The following is a 13265-nucleotide window of genomic DNA, read 5'->3' on the forward strand; positions in this document are numbered from 1 at the left end:
AATCAATCTTTCTCTCGTCCGTCAAAACCAGATTTGCGAAATACGTTTACCGGAAGGTGTGTACTTGTCATAAAAAACAAAACCCGTGCTGAAAACGTCTTAGAAAAGTCGGTGATCATCTGTGAATGAATTTAAAGGAAATTAGACTGGTCCCCCGTCGCTGTTGAGGCGAAGGGCAGGGTACCAGTCTATGCTAAAAATAGTAACAGCTTGCGATCGCAGTTGCACATGTCGCCCGGTAAAGCTTGCAGACATACACAGAGCGGAGTCTCGAATGTAAGTATCTGCGACAGATTATAAGATTACATCGCCAATGATTTCGAAGGTAAATCCTTTCATAACGTCTGCTTATGTAGTTTCGTCTCGTTTGTCAGTGATCGTTGCTTTTAAGCTATGTTTTACGCAATCCCCCATGTTTCTCGCCAAGCGACTAGCGTGGTTGTTTATGTAGGCTGCGCTTTGCGCTACACTGACTCGGGCAATGACTCCACGATCGATAGCGACCTCCACGAGACAAAAGAAACATGGCGGACACTTTATCGGCTGTTAATATTAGAAAGGCGCTTGGACTGATCAGAGACCATATAATAGATATTATATTATATCTATTATATGGTCTCTGGACTGATGTTTAGAAAATGTTCTTGGCCTTTATAACAATATTATTATAATGTATCCATCACGAGAATAACGCCCGTTGTTGCTTTTGGTGAACGAAATCATTCCCTAAAGGGGCATTCACACGGTACAACTAGTTGTATACAATTTGTTGTATGCAACTAGTCGCACGAACTGAAGATGTATACAACACAGCATTCACACGGCGGCGCGTAGACTAAAATCTAGTCTCTGAAATGAACAAATCGTACATAAAAAAACAGTTGTTTAGTTATCTTAATAAAAATATAATAAAAAGGAGCCCAGTGACTCTCTTCATCCTGATACTGCAGTGATCTAGACTTGCCAAACATTATAGACTTGCATGGGCTGTATTTGATATATATTTGTATCAGGGTCTGTAAGACAGACTAGGCGGCGCGTTTCATACAGCTCGGGTCCCGCGAGATCTCAGACCAAAGGTTTGTGATTCACTACGTTATCGCTGCAATCCTGGTTGCCGAGTTAATGTTCAGACGCAGTGTTTTGAAAAATGAACGCTGTGCGAGAATTGCGGTTGCGCGGTACTAGGTCAGTAGTATAGTGTCATCACGGACTTGTATGTTATATAGGTCCGTGGTGTCACCAGGCAGGAGCTGGTTTTGGTGGAGGGAAAAGTGGAGGGAGCCTGAAAGGGTCCCCCAGCCTATCGGAGCGAGCGCAAGGGACAGCGCGTCACAGGTGTGGGGGAATGACAGGTGTGTGTGTTTATAAGGCAGAAAAGAATTCGTAAGTAAACAAAAGTAAAGGGTATTCAATAGAGCTATGTGTATGGCGTGCTGCCCTGAATAGACAAGCAGCCCAGCGTGCGACCTGGTTTGATGAATGCAGGGTGTGTGTTGAAAGTACGACCATACCGCAATAGAGACGGGTTGTGTCAACATGATATACCATGTATACGCCGGGTAATGTAAGAAAAAAAAATGTACGTCTAGCTGGATCAAATTCATCTTATACGGTCTACACGTTGTACACCACGAACGTTAGACAACCTGTATAGAAAAAAATAATATAGACAAAATAGATAAGACTACACAATCAGCAAGCTAGCAGTTTACATTTAGCGCGCAAGAACGAGCTAATGTATAGCAGAGAGACTAAGCGTATTTATGATACGTTAGGGAACATGTGTTGTACATTTGTTATTTTAAAAGGGAGTTATTTCAGAGAGGATATATATGGGTATTCCCCCTCATTAAACCTTTCTTTCGTTGGTGTCTATTAAACGTATCCGGTATTTAATACATTTGAATGATGTAGGAAAGTATGTGCGTGAAGATGTTGTACCTATATCCGAACACGAATGTATGACACCTTTCAATAGATCAATTACGGTTCTAACCACGACACGCAACATGACTATGAGCGTGGTTAGCAGTTCATATTTATAAACACATCGTAAATGACAGATTTCTGATGAATGAACTCGCCCGCACACATGTCTATAGGGTTATGTTCGCCCGAACTGTAAACAGTGACACATTGATAACAGGAAGGGTGTGTGGAATGCACTCGTCCTTGTAAGGGTAAAATACGCGTTTAAACTCACCATTTAAATGATGACATTACTTTTTAGATGTATTGGTATCAGTGAGTGAGTGAATTTAGTTTTACGCCACATTAGGCATTATTCCAGTTCTAGGACGGTGGTCTGTCAATAAACGAGCTTGGACCAGACAATCCAGTGATCAACCGCATGAGCAGCGATCTGTGCAACTAGGAACAGTTTCCGCTGTGACGTAATAACACGAGGGAGAGGTCTACATGTACAAAGACAAAAAGGGGCATAACTCCGCAATGCTTAACTGTAAGCCATTGTAACTCAGTATCCGTCATGTCCGTGGTGAGCATTTAATCTTGAATTATAATTTCAATATCTCTTCAATATCTTTTCACCCAGTAAAATAATGCACTGCTGCAAAATGGGTACATGTATGTAGTACTGTTACTAATATTATCTAAAATGACATAGAATTTATGAAACTCTAAATATAGATCAGCTATTTGTTTGAACATAGAAATTGACATTCATCGTGTTATTCTTCCTATAAGATGCTATGTGGGGGCACGGGTGGCCCACTCGTCTAAGGCACCGCGATTCGAATTCGCTGTGCAGAGTTGTGTCCCTTCGGCACGCCAGGAACCTCTGATTATGGGTTTGAATCCTGGTTTGCCCCAATTATGTTTCTAGGTTTGTGAGCACCATACCCATTCTCGTGGGCTTCACCGAAGTGGTAAACGTCTGAGACCTTCATCACTTCGGGCTTTCCTCCCACATTAAGCTGACACGCCGTGATATAACTGGAATACTGTTAAAAGCGGCGTTAAACCCAACTCACTCACTCACTATAAGATGCTATGTGAATGTAACACACTGCAGCATATAAATATTTCCTTTGGGGAATTGTGAAATATTCATTCTGTCAAATTTTTATGGATAGGTTAAATAACAAAAGGCACTTAATTTCTTAATTTGATAGTAGATGTATACCTAAAGGAAATTCGTCACGTTATGTATTTTTAACTATTTGTTTTACGTTTGGATTTTATCGTTTAACTGGTGGAACATTGACAGCTAAAGATCAGGGGCGCGTTTCAAAATAGGGCCGACCATTCGAGATTCATGGTAGGAGGCGGGCCATGGTCTGTTGGGGTTCGGGTGTCCGTTGGTGGGTGAGGTGTGGGGTTGCAGAGCTGTGGTAGTGATAAATCTGTTCTTTTAATGGAAATGTTCTATGCTAGTAATTAATATTAGTGGTTATATACTGTTACCTTTTTGTGGTACCGATTTCAAGGTTACTTGTAAATTGGGATAAAACCTAAAAGTATTTGGTTTCAACAGGCCACAGGGCATTTCTAGAGGTATTTCTTCTATATTATCTCAAAATCTGAAATGTCTTCTGGACATTTTGGATCACAATCTTTCAATCTCCCAGAAAAGGAACCGATGTGGAAGTTAATCAGAATCAATCTGAAATCAACAAGTTCTATTTGTTTTTATGTTTCCATTTTAGCCCTGATACAGCGTGGAAAGGCAGACTAATACCGTAGTCAGTGTGCGTGATTTTGCGTCAATCATGGTATCACGTGGAACGATTTCTGTTGATTTTTCCAAATACGTAGATCTAAGTAATAATTCCTCATTTCTTACAACGGTTGTCGACCCATGCATATTCGTAATAATCTTAGCTAATGTATGCAACAAATTGACGACTGAATTTAGAAAATATGAATATCTCTGTTTACATTTTCCAACGAGAAGGCCCACTGGTAGGCTTCAGAGCAATATTTTTGTTGTACAATACAGATTTTGTTTTTTGTACATATGCTTTGCCTAAAATACTTGTTAATGGCATCACATAATAAATACTTTCCCACAGAATCTAAAACTGTGATGTGTATTTGTGTGTATGATGTATGTTATTCTACGTTCCTACTTTTCATAGGTTCTTTATTGAGTGGTGACACTTAAGATACCGAAAAGCAGAAGTTACCGACGTGAATCGGAGTCGTTATTTTTGTTTACAAATTGACGTGTAAATATCACGTGATTTTCATACGCGTTTTGATTGGCTGCCTTCATACAACTTGTCGCATGCCCCTTAAGTTGTTTCAAGACACAAAAGTCATCGTCACATGGGTGAAATGTAAACAATGACACACACCCCATTTTCAACAGAGATATTTCATGTCAACTCGCTATTGTCACGAAATCGTATGCATAATAGTTATAGGTAAACTATCACATTAAAGAAATATCGTTAGCATATATATTTTAGCAAATATGATCACGTAATATCTGACGTTTATGCTCATAGTCTCTCTCACCCATTGTTAAATACAGGGTTTGATGGATATATACCCGACGATCAGTATAATATCCAGAATAATACCACTTTTGAATCGTCATAATAATGACATGATATGGTCTCTCTCAATGCTTCTGATATCTTATTTACGAAAGCCTATTGGGGTCAAAATTGAAATATGGAAAAGACACGAAAATAAATTCGTTATAACGGAAAAAGATTCGTTATTAGGAAAATAAATTCGTTATAATGAAAAGAGGTTTCGTTATTACGAAAACAATTTCGTTTTAACGGACAAAAGATTCGGTATTACGAAAAATGATTCGTTATGACGGAAAAAAAATTCGTTTTTACGGAAATAATTTCGTTATTACGGAATACGGAAAAAAGATTCGTTATTACGAAAAAAAATCGTTAAAACGAATGATGACGTGAGGATGCAATAGCCATTGCCCTTTAAAAATATAACATTGGTCATGGTACGACAAATTAATCAACTGAAGACACTTCAGTTTGAGGTTGTACAAAAATTATTTCAAATCCCACCATTGACGTTACATACTGGATATGAATAATCACTGTGTTATAATCGTAAATGCAAGATTATTTATTATATTTATATCTATGACATATACCATTTGTACATAACATTCCAACACACCATTGCCCTTTCAAAATATAACAATGGTACAAATGGAACAGAATTAAATCAATTAAAAGACTCTTCAGTCTGAGTTTATAGAAAAGACTATTTCAGATCACACATTGGCATGTTACCCTAAGTACTGGACATGGAAAATCACTGTGCTGAGATATTATCAGTGTGTAAATACCAGTATGCAAATAACATCTACAGTATCAGGTATTTTATCATGACACAAATCGTCATGAAAAAGTGTATTTGATCTCAGCCCTAGTTGTTATTGCTGGTGTATTTTGGAACGATTTGTTGAATATAGTTTCGAGCAATGGTGCGGGCTTCCTATCTTAAATATATCAGGTGATTCCTCTTTGCGTTCATGGCTGTCCATTCACAATATCTCACGTTGGCTATACAGAGCACTAAAACGATGAGGGGGCACGGGTGGCCCAGTCGTCTAAGGCGCCGTGATTCGCTGTGCAGAGTCGCGTCCCTTGGGCACGCCAGAAACCTATGATTGTGGGTTCGAATCCCGGTTCGCCCCGATTATGTTTCTAGGTTTGTTAACACCATACCCGTGCTCTTGGGTTTCACGGAAGTGGTAAACGTCTGAGACCTGCATCACTTCGGGCTTTCCTCCCACATTAAGCTGACACGCCCTGATATAACTGGAATGCTGTTAAAAGCGGCGTTAAACCCAACTCACTCACTCACTAAAACGATGAAACGCTTCTTTCAGTGTCTTTGCTAAACAAGTTTGAAGTTTTGTAAAGTATCATTGTCTCACCACGAAATAACGTTTTCAAAACATGTCAGGTCACTGTTTGGTGTTTGTCGGTATTGGGATTTGTGAATGCATTTCAAAATCGATTTGCATGTGTAAATACTAAAGAGTGCCTAGTCTGGCAGGTTTTGGAAGATCTGTAGAGGTACAATCAGTTAAAGGATGTTATACATGAATTATTTTTTCTCTGTAGTCAAAGTTATGTGGCTACAATTAGGCATGGCTACCCACAAACCTGTTCTTCATACATACACAAAATGTTGTCGAAATAGGACCAGTAGTAGTTCGGGAGAAGAAAGTTCCCTCTTTAACTGGCTGTAGATACCAGTGTTACGGATTCGCCAGGACCTAGGCTATCAGTCGCACACATGCCATTTCACATAAGATCTCTTGTCTTTTATGCAGGGAGACTTAATAACCCCAACGATTACAATAGGCTCTTGCCTTCAGACAGGGAGCCCCAATAAAAGTCCCTTATTTTCGCGATTTTAGCTGTTTTGACCCCTGGATCGGGTAGCAGGACTTACAACATTTTGAAAAGCAAGTGCAAGGACACCATGGTCACGTGGTCAAGGTCATTTAGGTTGGCCGTTAAACGAAAATGTACTTGTTTGTGCGAGCTCAGGCGCGACTATAGTTGCCTGTATGTCGGAAGCGGTTAGTGTTTATGCTTTACCCCATATCTTTGAAATTTGGCGAAAATAATGTCCGCCGTCCGTCCACGGGTCTGTCCACCAAAAAGTTGTTTTGACATTCACTCCTTAATCGTTCAATGTACAACACTGTAAGTTGGCAGAAACCTTCCCATGGTCTCTATCTACTAATGCTGTGAAAACCAACTCACTCCGGTACATGTTTTGTATCCATGGCAACCTGAAGAAAAACATCTTAAATCCAAAATGGCGACAAAACGGTTATATTTAGCACTTCTTTTGACCCCGATCGAAAAAATTATCAGTAAGCTATACCGGTGCCACATGCAAAATCTGGAAGCAATTAGGTCAATAGTGACTTGAGATATATGATGTTTTATGCCGGTTTTATCAATTATTGCATTCTGGCAGTCTTCAATCTAATATGGCTGCCAAACGACACAACTTTTGACAAGCAGCTAAGAACATGAAATTTGATGCTTATACGTCATGCAATGCTTTCTATGAAGAACTTGAGCAGATACGTCGTTTGCAAAGAAAGTACTAAAATCCAATATGTCCACCAAACAAATCACATTTTGACTTGCATCTAAGAGCAAATATTTTTTAACATACAAAGTCTTTTGATTAATGCTAATTTGCAATCATTTTCTTCGAAAACATAATTAACATTCGTCTTTTCTTTAAAACTTTTATGTAAAACTCTACATCAGAAACAAACTCCAATATGTCCGTAACTAATCAATTCATCTCAAAACACTTAGTACATTTTGATGTTTTAACTATGGCGACAATATCTGCACATTTTCAAAGTCCTGCACCTGATACAGGCAGAGAAAACTATTGCCGTAGACGCGTACCCAACAAAAATCACAAATCCGCTATGAACATTTTCAATCCAATATGGCCGCCAAACCGCGTGACTTTTGACATGCTGCAACTGCTTTGCATAATAAGATTCCATGTAAAACTCTCATTACGAAGTTATGCAAAAATGTTTTTAACTTCGGTGGGAAGTAGCATTCAATATGGCGGGTATCAGTAGACATATCTTAGCCTACTAATATACCGTTCGTATTGTGATGCATAGAGACAAGTATGCCAAGCCAAGGTTTGGTGCCTTTGGTCTGGTAGTTTAAAAAAAGTAGATTTTGGCAGCTAAGTAGTGAGAAAAGTGCTAAAATGCATGTCGAAAACCGTCAATCCAATTTATCTGCCAAACGGTGCGTTGTAGCTACCATGGTCCTGCAGTACAAAATGATGGGCATCTGATTGCGCTGCCGCATGGCAAATCTGGAAGTCACCGGACAATAAGTTTCGAAGATTATTTCTGCTGAGGTTGACACTTTGATGAGTTGTCTGCCCTACGCCATTGTGCCTATGGCGTTGGGATTTTTGTGGTACCCGCTTCACATTGGTGCCGATGTTGCTGTAAGGGTGCCGATTTTGGAGAGATTCTGGCCAATGGCTGTTGAGTTATGATTGGTACAAAACAACAACTGCGTAATAAAAAAAATATACCCCTAACGATTACAATAAGGCTCTTGCCTTTCAGACAGGAGCCCTAAAAATGCATTATTCTGATACAGGAAAGTGACAACTTCTTTATGTTTTCAGTAAACACCATAACAAACACGAGCATATAATGGAAATACAAAGCCAACCAGAGAATCCTGGCTCGCTTACTGAAACATGTGTTATCACGGACAGTGTTAGAGTGTTGCTTGATCTCAAGAAATACTCTGTTACTGACACGCAGGAAACAGGTGATCTCCAGAAACAATCTACTGTTGACACGCAGGAAACAGGTGATCTCCAGAAACAATCTACTGTTGACACGCTGGAAACAGGTGATCTCCAAAAACACACATATTCTGGGGGTCAAGCAAACCTGTCTCCTATGTGTAGTGAGAGCGGGAAAACATTTAAGAGATCACGTGACATTGTGACTTATGAATGTGTTATATGTGGGCAGACGTTCGCGAAATCAGGTTCTATAAGGTCACACATGAAGATTCACATTGGAGTCAAGTCTTATCAGTGCATCGTGTGTGAGAAACTATTCAAGTGTCCAAGTGCTCTGCAGATACACATGAGGATTCACAGTGGAATCAAGCCTTATCAGTGTGTTGAATGTGGGAAAACATTTTCAACCTCAAGTAGCCTGAAAACACACATGAGGATTCACAGTGGAATAAAGCCTTATCATTGTGTTGAATGTGGGAAAACATTTAGACAATTATCTAATCTGCAGGCACACATGAAGATTCACAGTGGAATCAGGCCTTATCAGTGCAGCGTGTGTGAGAAAACATTTAAACATTCATATACTCTGCAGACACACTCTTGGATTCACAGTGAAACCAAACCCTATCATTGTGATGAATGTGGGAAAACATATGTACTAGCAAGAAGTCTGCGGACACACAAGATGATTCACAGTGGAATCATGCCTTATCAGTGCAGTGAATGTGGGAAAGGATTCAGAGAGTCATGTAACCTGAAGATACACATGAGGATTCACACTGGAATCGAGCCATATCAGTGCATCGTGTGTGAGAAAACATTTAAACATTCACATAGTCTGCGGAACCACATGAGAATTCATTGTGGAATCAAACCTTATAACTGCGTGGAATGTGGGAAAACATTTACAGAATCAGGTACTCTACGGTCACACATGAAGATCCACAGTGAAATCAAACCATATCAGTGTGTTGAATGTGGAAAAGGATTTAGACGGCCAAGTAGCCTTAAGAAACATATGAGGATTCATTGTGGAATAAAACCTTATCAGTGTGTTGAATGTGGGGAAAAATTAGGAGACTCGAGTAACCTGAAGAGACACATGAAGACTCACAGTAGAAAGAAGGCTTATCAGTGTGTTGAATGTGGGAAAACATTTACTGTATCGAGGAAACTGAATATCCACATGAGGATTCACGGCGGAAACAAGCTTCATCAGTGCATTGTGTGCCAGAAAACATTCACAATATCAGGTACTCTGAAGACACACATGAGGATTCACACTGGAATAAAGCCTTATCAATGCGTTGAATGTGGGAAATCATTTGCGCGATCAGATAGTCTTCTGACGCACAAACGGATTCACAGTGGAGTCAAGCCTTATCAGTGTGTTGAATGTGGTAAAGCATTCAGAGACTCTAGTTGCCTGCGGGCACATATGAGGATTCACAGTGGAATAAAGCCGTATCAGTGTTCTGAATGTGAAAAAACATTTACTCATTCAGGTAATTTACAGCAACACATGACGATTCACAGTAGAGTCAAGCCTTATCAGTGCAGTGAATGTGGGAAAGGATTTAGTTTGTCACGTTACCTGAAGTCACACATGAGGATCCACAGTGGAATCAAGCCTTGTCAGTGAGTTGAATGTCGGAAGCCATTTGCAAACTCGTGTACTCTGAAGTCACACATGAGGATCCGCAGTGGAATCAAGCCTTGTCAGTAAGTTGAATGTCGGAAGCCATTTGCAAACTCGTGTACTCTGCAGGCACACGTGAGGATTCACCGTGGAATCAAGCCTTGTCAGTAAGTTGAATGTCGGAAGCCATTTGCAAACTCGGGTACTCTGAAGTCACACATGAGGATCCACATTGGAATCAAGCCTTGTCAGTGAGTTGAATGTTGGAAGCCATTTGCACACTCGTGATCTCTGCAGTCACACGTGAGGATCCACATTGGAATCAAGCCTTGTCAGTGAGTTGAATGTCGGAAGCCATTTGCACACTCGTGTTCTCTGCAGTCACACATGAGGATCCACAGTGGAATCAAGCCTTGTCAGTAAGTTGAATGTCGGAAGCCATTTGCACACTCGTGTACTCTGAAGTCACACATGAGGATTCACAGTGGAATCAAGCCTTGTCAGTGAGTTGAATGTCGGAAGCCATTTGCACACTCGTGTACTCTGAAGTCACACATGAGGATTCACATTGGAATCAAGCCTTGTCAGCGAGTTGAATGTCGGAAGCCATTTGCACACTCGTGTACTCTGCAGGCACACATGAGGATCCACAGTGGAATCAAGCCTTGTCAGTAAGTTGAATGTCGGAAGCTATTTGCACATTCCTGTACTCTGAAGTCACACATGAGGATCCACAGTGGAATCAAGCCTTGTCAGCGAGTTGAATGTCGGAAGCCATTTGCACACTCGTGTTCTCTGCAGTCACACATGAGGATTCACAGTGGAATCAAGCCTTGTCAGCGAGTTGAATGTCGGAAGCCATTTGCACACTCGTGTTCTCTGTAGTCACACGTGAGGATCCACATTGGAATCAGACTCCTGTGGAAACAGATGAGGAGTATCAGTGGAATCAAGCCTTGTCAGTGAGTTGAATGTCGGAAGCCACTTGCACACTCGTGTTCTCTGTAGTCACGTGAGAATACACAGTGGAATCAGACTCCTGTGGAAACAGATGAGGATTATCAGTGGAATCAAGCCTTGTCAGTGTGTTGAATGTGGGTAAACATTTTCAGAATCACGTAATCAGCAACTACACATGAGGACTCACAGTTGAATGAAAACGTATCAGTGCATTGTCTGTCAGAAAACATTTATGCTATCAGATAATCTAAGGACACACATAATGAGTCATAGTGGAATCAAAAAAGTATATGTGTGTTGAATGTGGGAAAGGATTTACATGGTCATATGCCCTGCAGAAACACATGGCGATTCACACTTGATTGAATCTTTACATTGAATGCTACACTGTAGCAAGTTGGCGTTCCCTGTTGCGTATTTTGATAAATGTTAAAAAAACAAAAGTTGTACATTACCTCCCCTGTTCTGTTGTATTTACAAATTGTTAAAAAAGATGATTCATATACTACGTCAAACAAGTATAGGACGTATGTATTTCAGACCGCCTCCGTGGTCTAGTGGCAGAGCGTCCGCCCGGAGAGCGGAAGGTCCGGGGTTCGATCACCAGCCGCGTCATACCAAAAGACGTTAAAAGATGGTACTTGTTGTTACCCTGTCTGGCGCTCGGCATTAAGGGGCTAAAACAAGGACTGGTCGGCTCGGTGTCAGTATACTGTGTCTGAGTGGGGTATTCATGTTAAACTGCGACATGGTATCTCAGTGTGCTAGCACTTTAAATCGGCATCAGACACACACACAAATACACATGCATGTACGTCGCTATATAAGTGCAATAATCTTGGACGCGACGTTAAACCCCATTTCATCTCACCTCACCTATTTACACATGGCCATAAACATATTGATGATACACAGGCCTGTAGGTATATAGGTATTTTGATGCATGAAAATCTAGATTGGGAGGATTTAGGGGGACATATGTACCAGTATTAGGGGTTGGGGTTGGGGGTGGGGGTGGGGAGGTATGTATGGTTCTCCGTTGTTGCAGTGTCAGCGTTACGTCTTGTAGTCGTCTAGCAAGCTCTGCTGTTGTACCTTTGTGTCTTCTGGACACTGCTTCAGCGACTGACAGGGTGGCTGTCTCAACTGACGTCACAGTGAAAATATCCTTCCTGTGGTGAAGGACAGGCATGTAAAACCTCCTGGGTGGTGGTGACAGGAGGTCAGCCAATCCTAGGCCTGTCTCTCTTGCACCCGGTCTGAATCAGGCCGTGCGCCTGGTGACTGTCATTCGTCTACAGCCAGAACTCGTGCAACATAATGCGTTGCTACTTGATGTATTATACCAATAGTTAGTTCTTTCTGTAGGGTTCATCTTAGCATGCAGCTGTCGTGTTTTCTATACTCATATTTGTGTAGGTTGCATTATCGCATCGGGCACCGAAAATTAGGCTTTTATATAGCGATATATAGATACATTGGACTAGAACAAATAATTAATTACATAGAGATGATTAACAAACAATTGTCAGTATTACCAGCCACTGATTGTATTGTTTGCAGGGGCGGTCGGGTAGCTTAGTGGTTAAAGCGTTCGCTCGTCACGCCGAAGACCGGGTTCGATTCCCGATATGGGTACAAAGTGTGAAGCCAATTTCTGGTGTCCCCCGCCGTGATATATTGCTGGAATATTGCTAAAAGCGGCGTAAAATCATACTCACTCACTGTATTGTTTGCATTGTCCAAAGAATTATTTTTGCCCGTCTACAGGTTGGATTCAAGAATAACCATTACATTGATTATGGAGCTTGTACATTATGCAGACAAATGTTATACATGTACTCTGTTATGTTTCCTTCAAACAATACACATCCATTAGATATATGTATTTACGTTAAACCACATCTCCCTTGGGCATGCCAGAAACCTATGATTGTGGGTTCGAATCCCGGTTCGCCTCAATTATGTTTCTAGTTTTGTCAGCACCTTACCCGTGCTCGTGGGTTTCGCCAAAGTGGTAAACGTCTAAAACCTGCATCACTTCGGGCTTTCCTCCCACATTAAGCTGACACGCCGCGATATGACTGGAATAATGTTAAAAGCGGCGTTAAACCCAACTCACTCACTCACTCACTAAACCACATCTACGACTTTTGAGAGTGTCATTAACCCGTAACCTCATTCCTTGGACAACAGAAATGGAATGCGTTATATGTATCGATATGACTGGATGTATGACATAAGTAGATGTATGACTGACCCGTGAAGATCCGGGCTAGAAAAGGTCTTCAGCAACCCATGCTTGCCGTACAAAGGCGGCTATGCTTGTCGAAGGAGGCGACTAACGGGTTCGGGTGTTAAACAACAAACCAACAAA

General features: G+C 41.0%; 1 protein-coding gene across 1 annotated transcript; it reads left to right on the forward strand.

Moving 5' to 3' along the window:
- The first annotated feature begins 207 nt into the window (after positions 1-207).
- On the forward strand, positions 208-11342 carry LOC124133322 (gastrula zinc finger protein XlCGF57.1-like). Its single transcript, XM_046497683.2, has 2 exons — positions 208-276; positions 8161-11342. Exon 2 carries the CDS (start codon positions 8189-8191, stop codon positions 9929-9931), a length of 1743 nt encoding a protein of 580 aa, XP_046353639.2. The 5' UTR covers positions 208-276; positions 8161-8188; the 3' UTR covers positions 9932-11342.
- Positions 11343-13265: the final 1923 nt, after the last annotated feature.

Source organism: Haliotis rufescens, unplaced genomic scaffold (genome assembly GCF_023055435.1).
Source record: "Haliotis rufescens isolate VD_foot unplaced genomic scaffold, xgHalRufe1.0.p SCAF_21, whole genome shotgun sequence".
In the NCBI taxonomy this organism is placed as follows: Eukaryota; Metazoa; Mollusca; class Gastropoda; order Lepetellida; family Haliotidae; genus Haliotis; species Haliotis rufescens.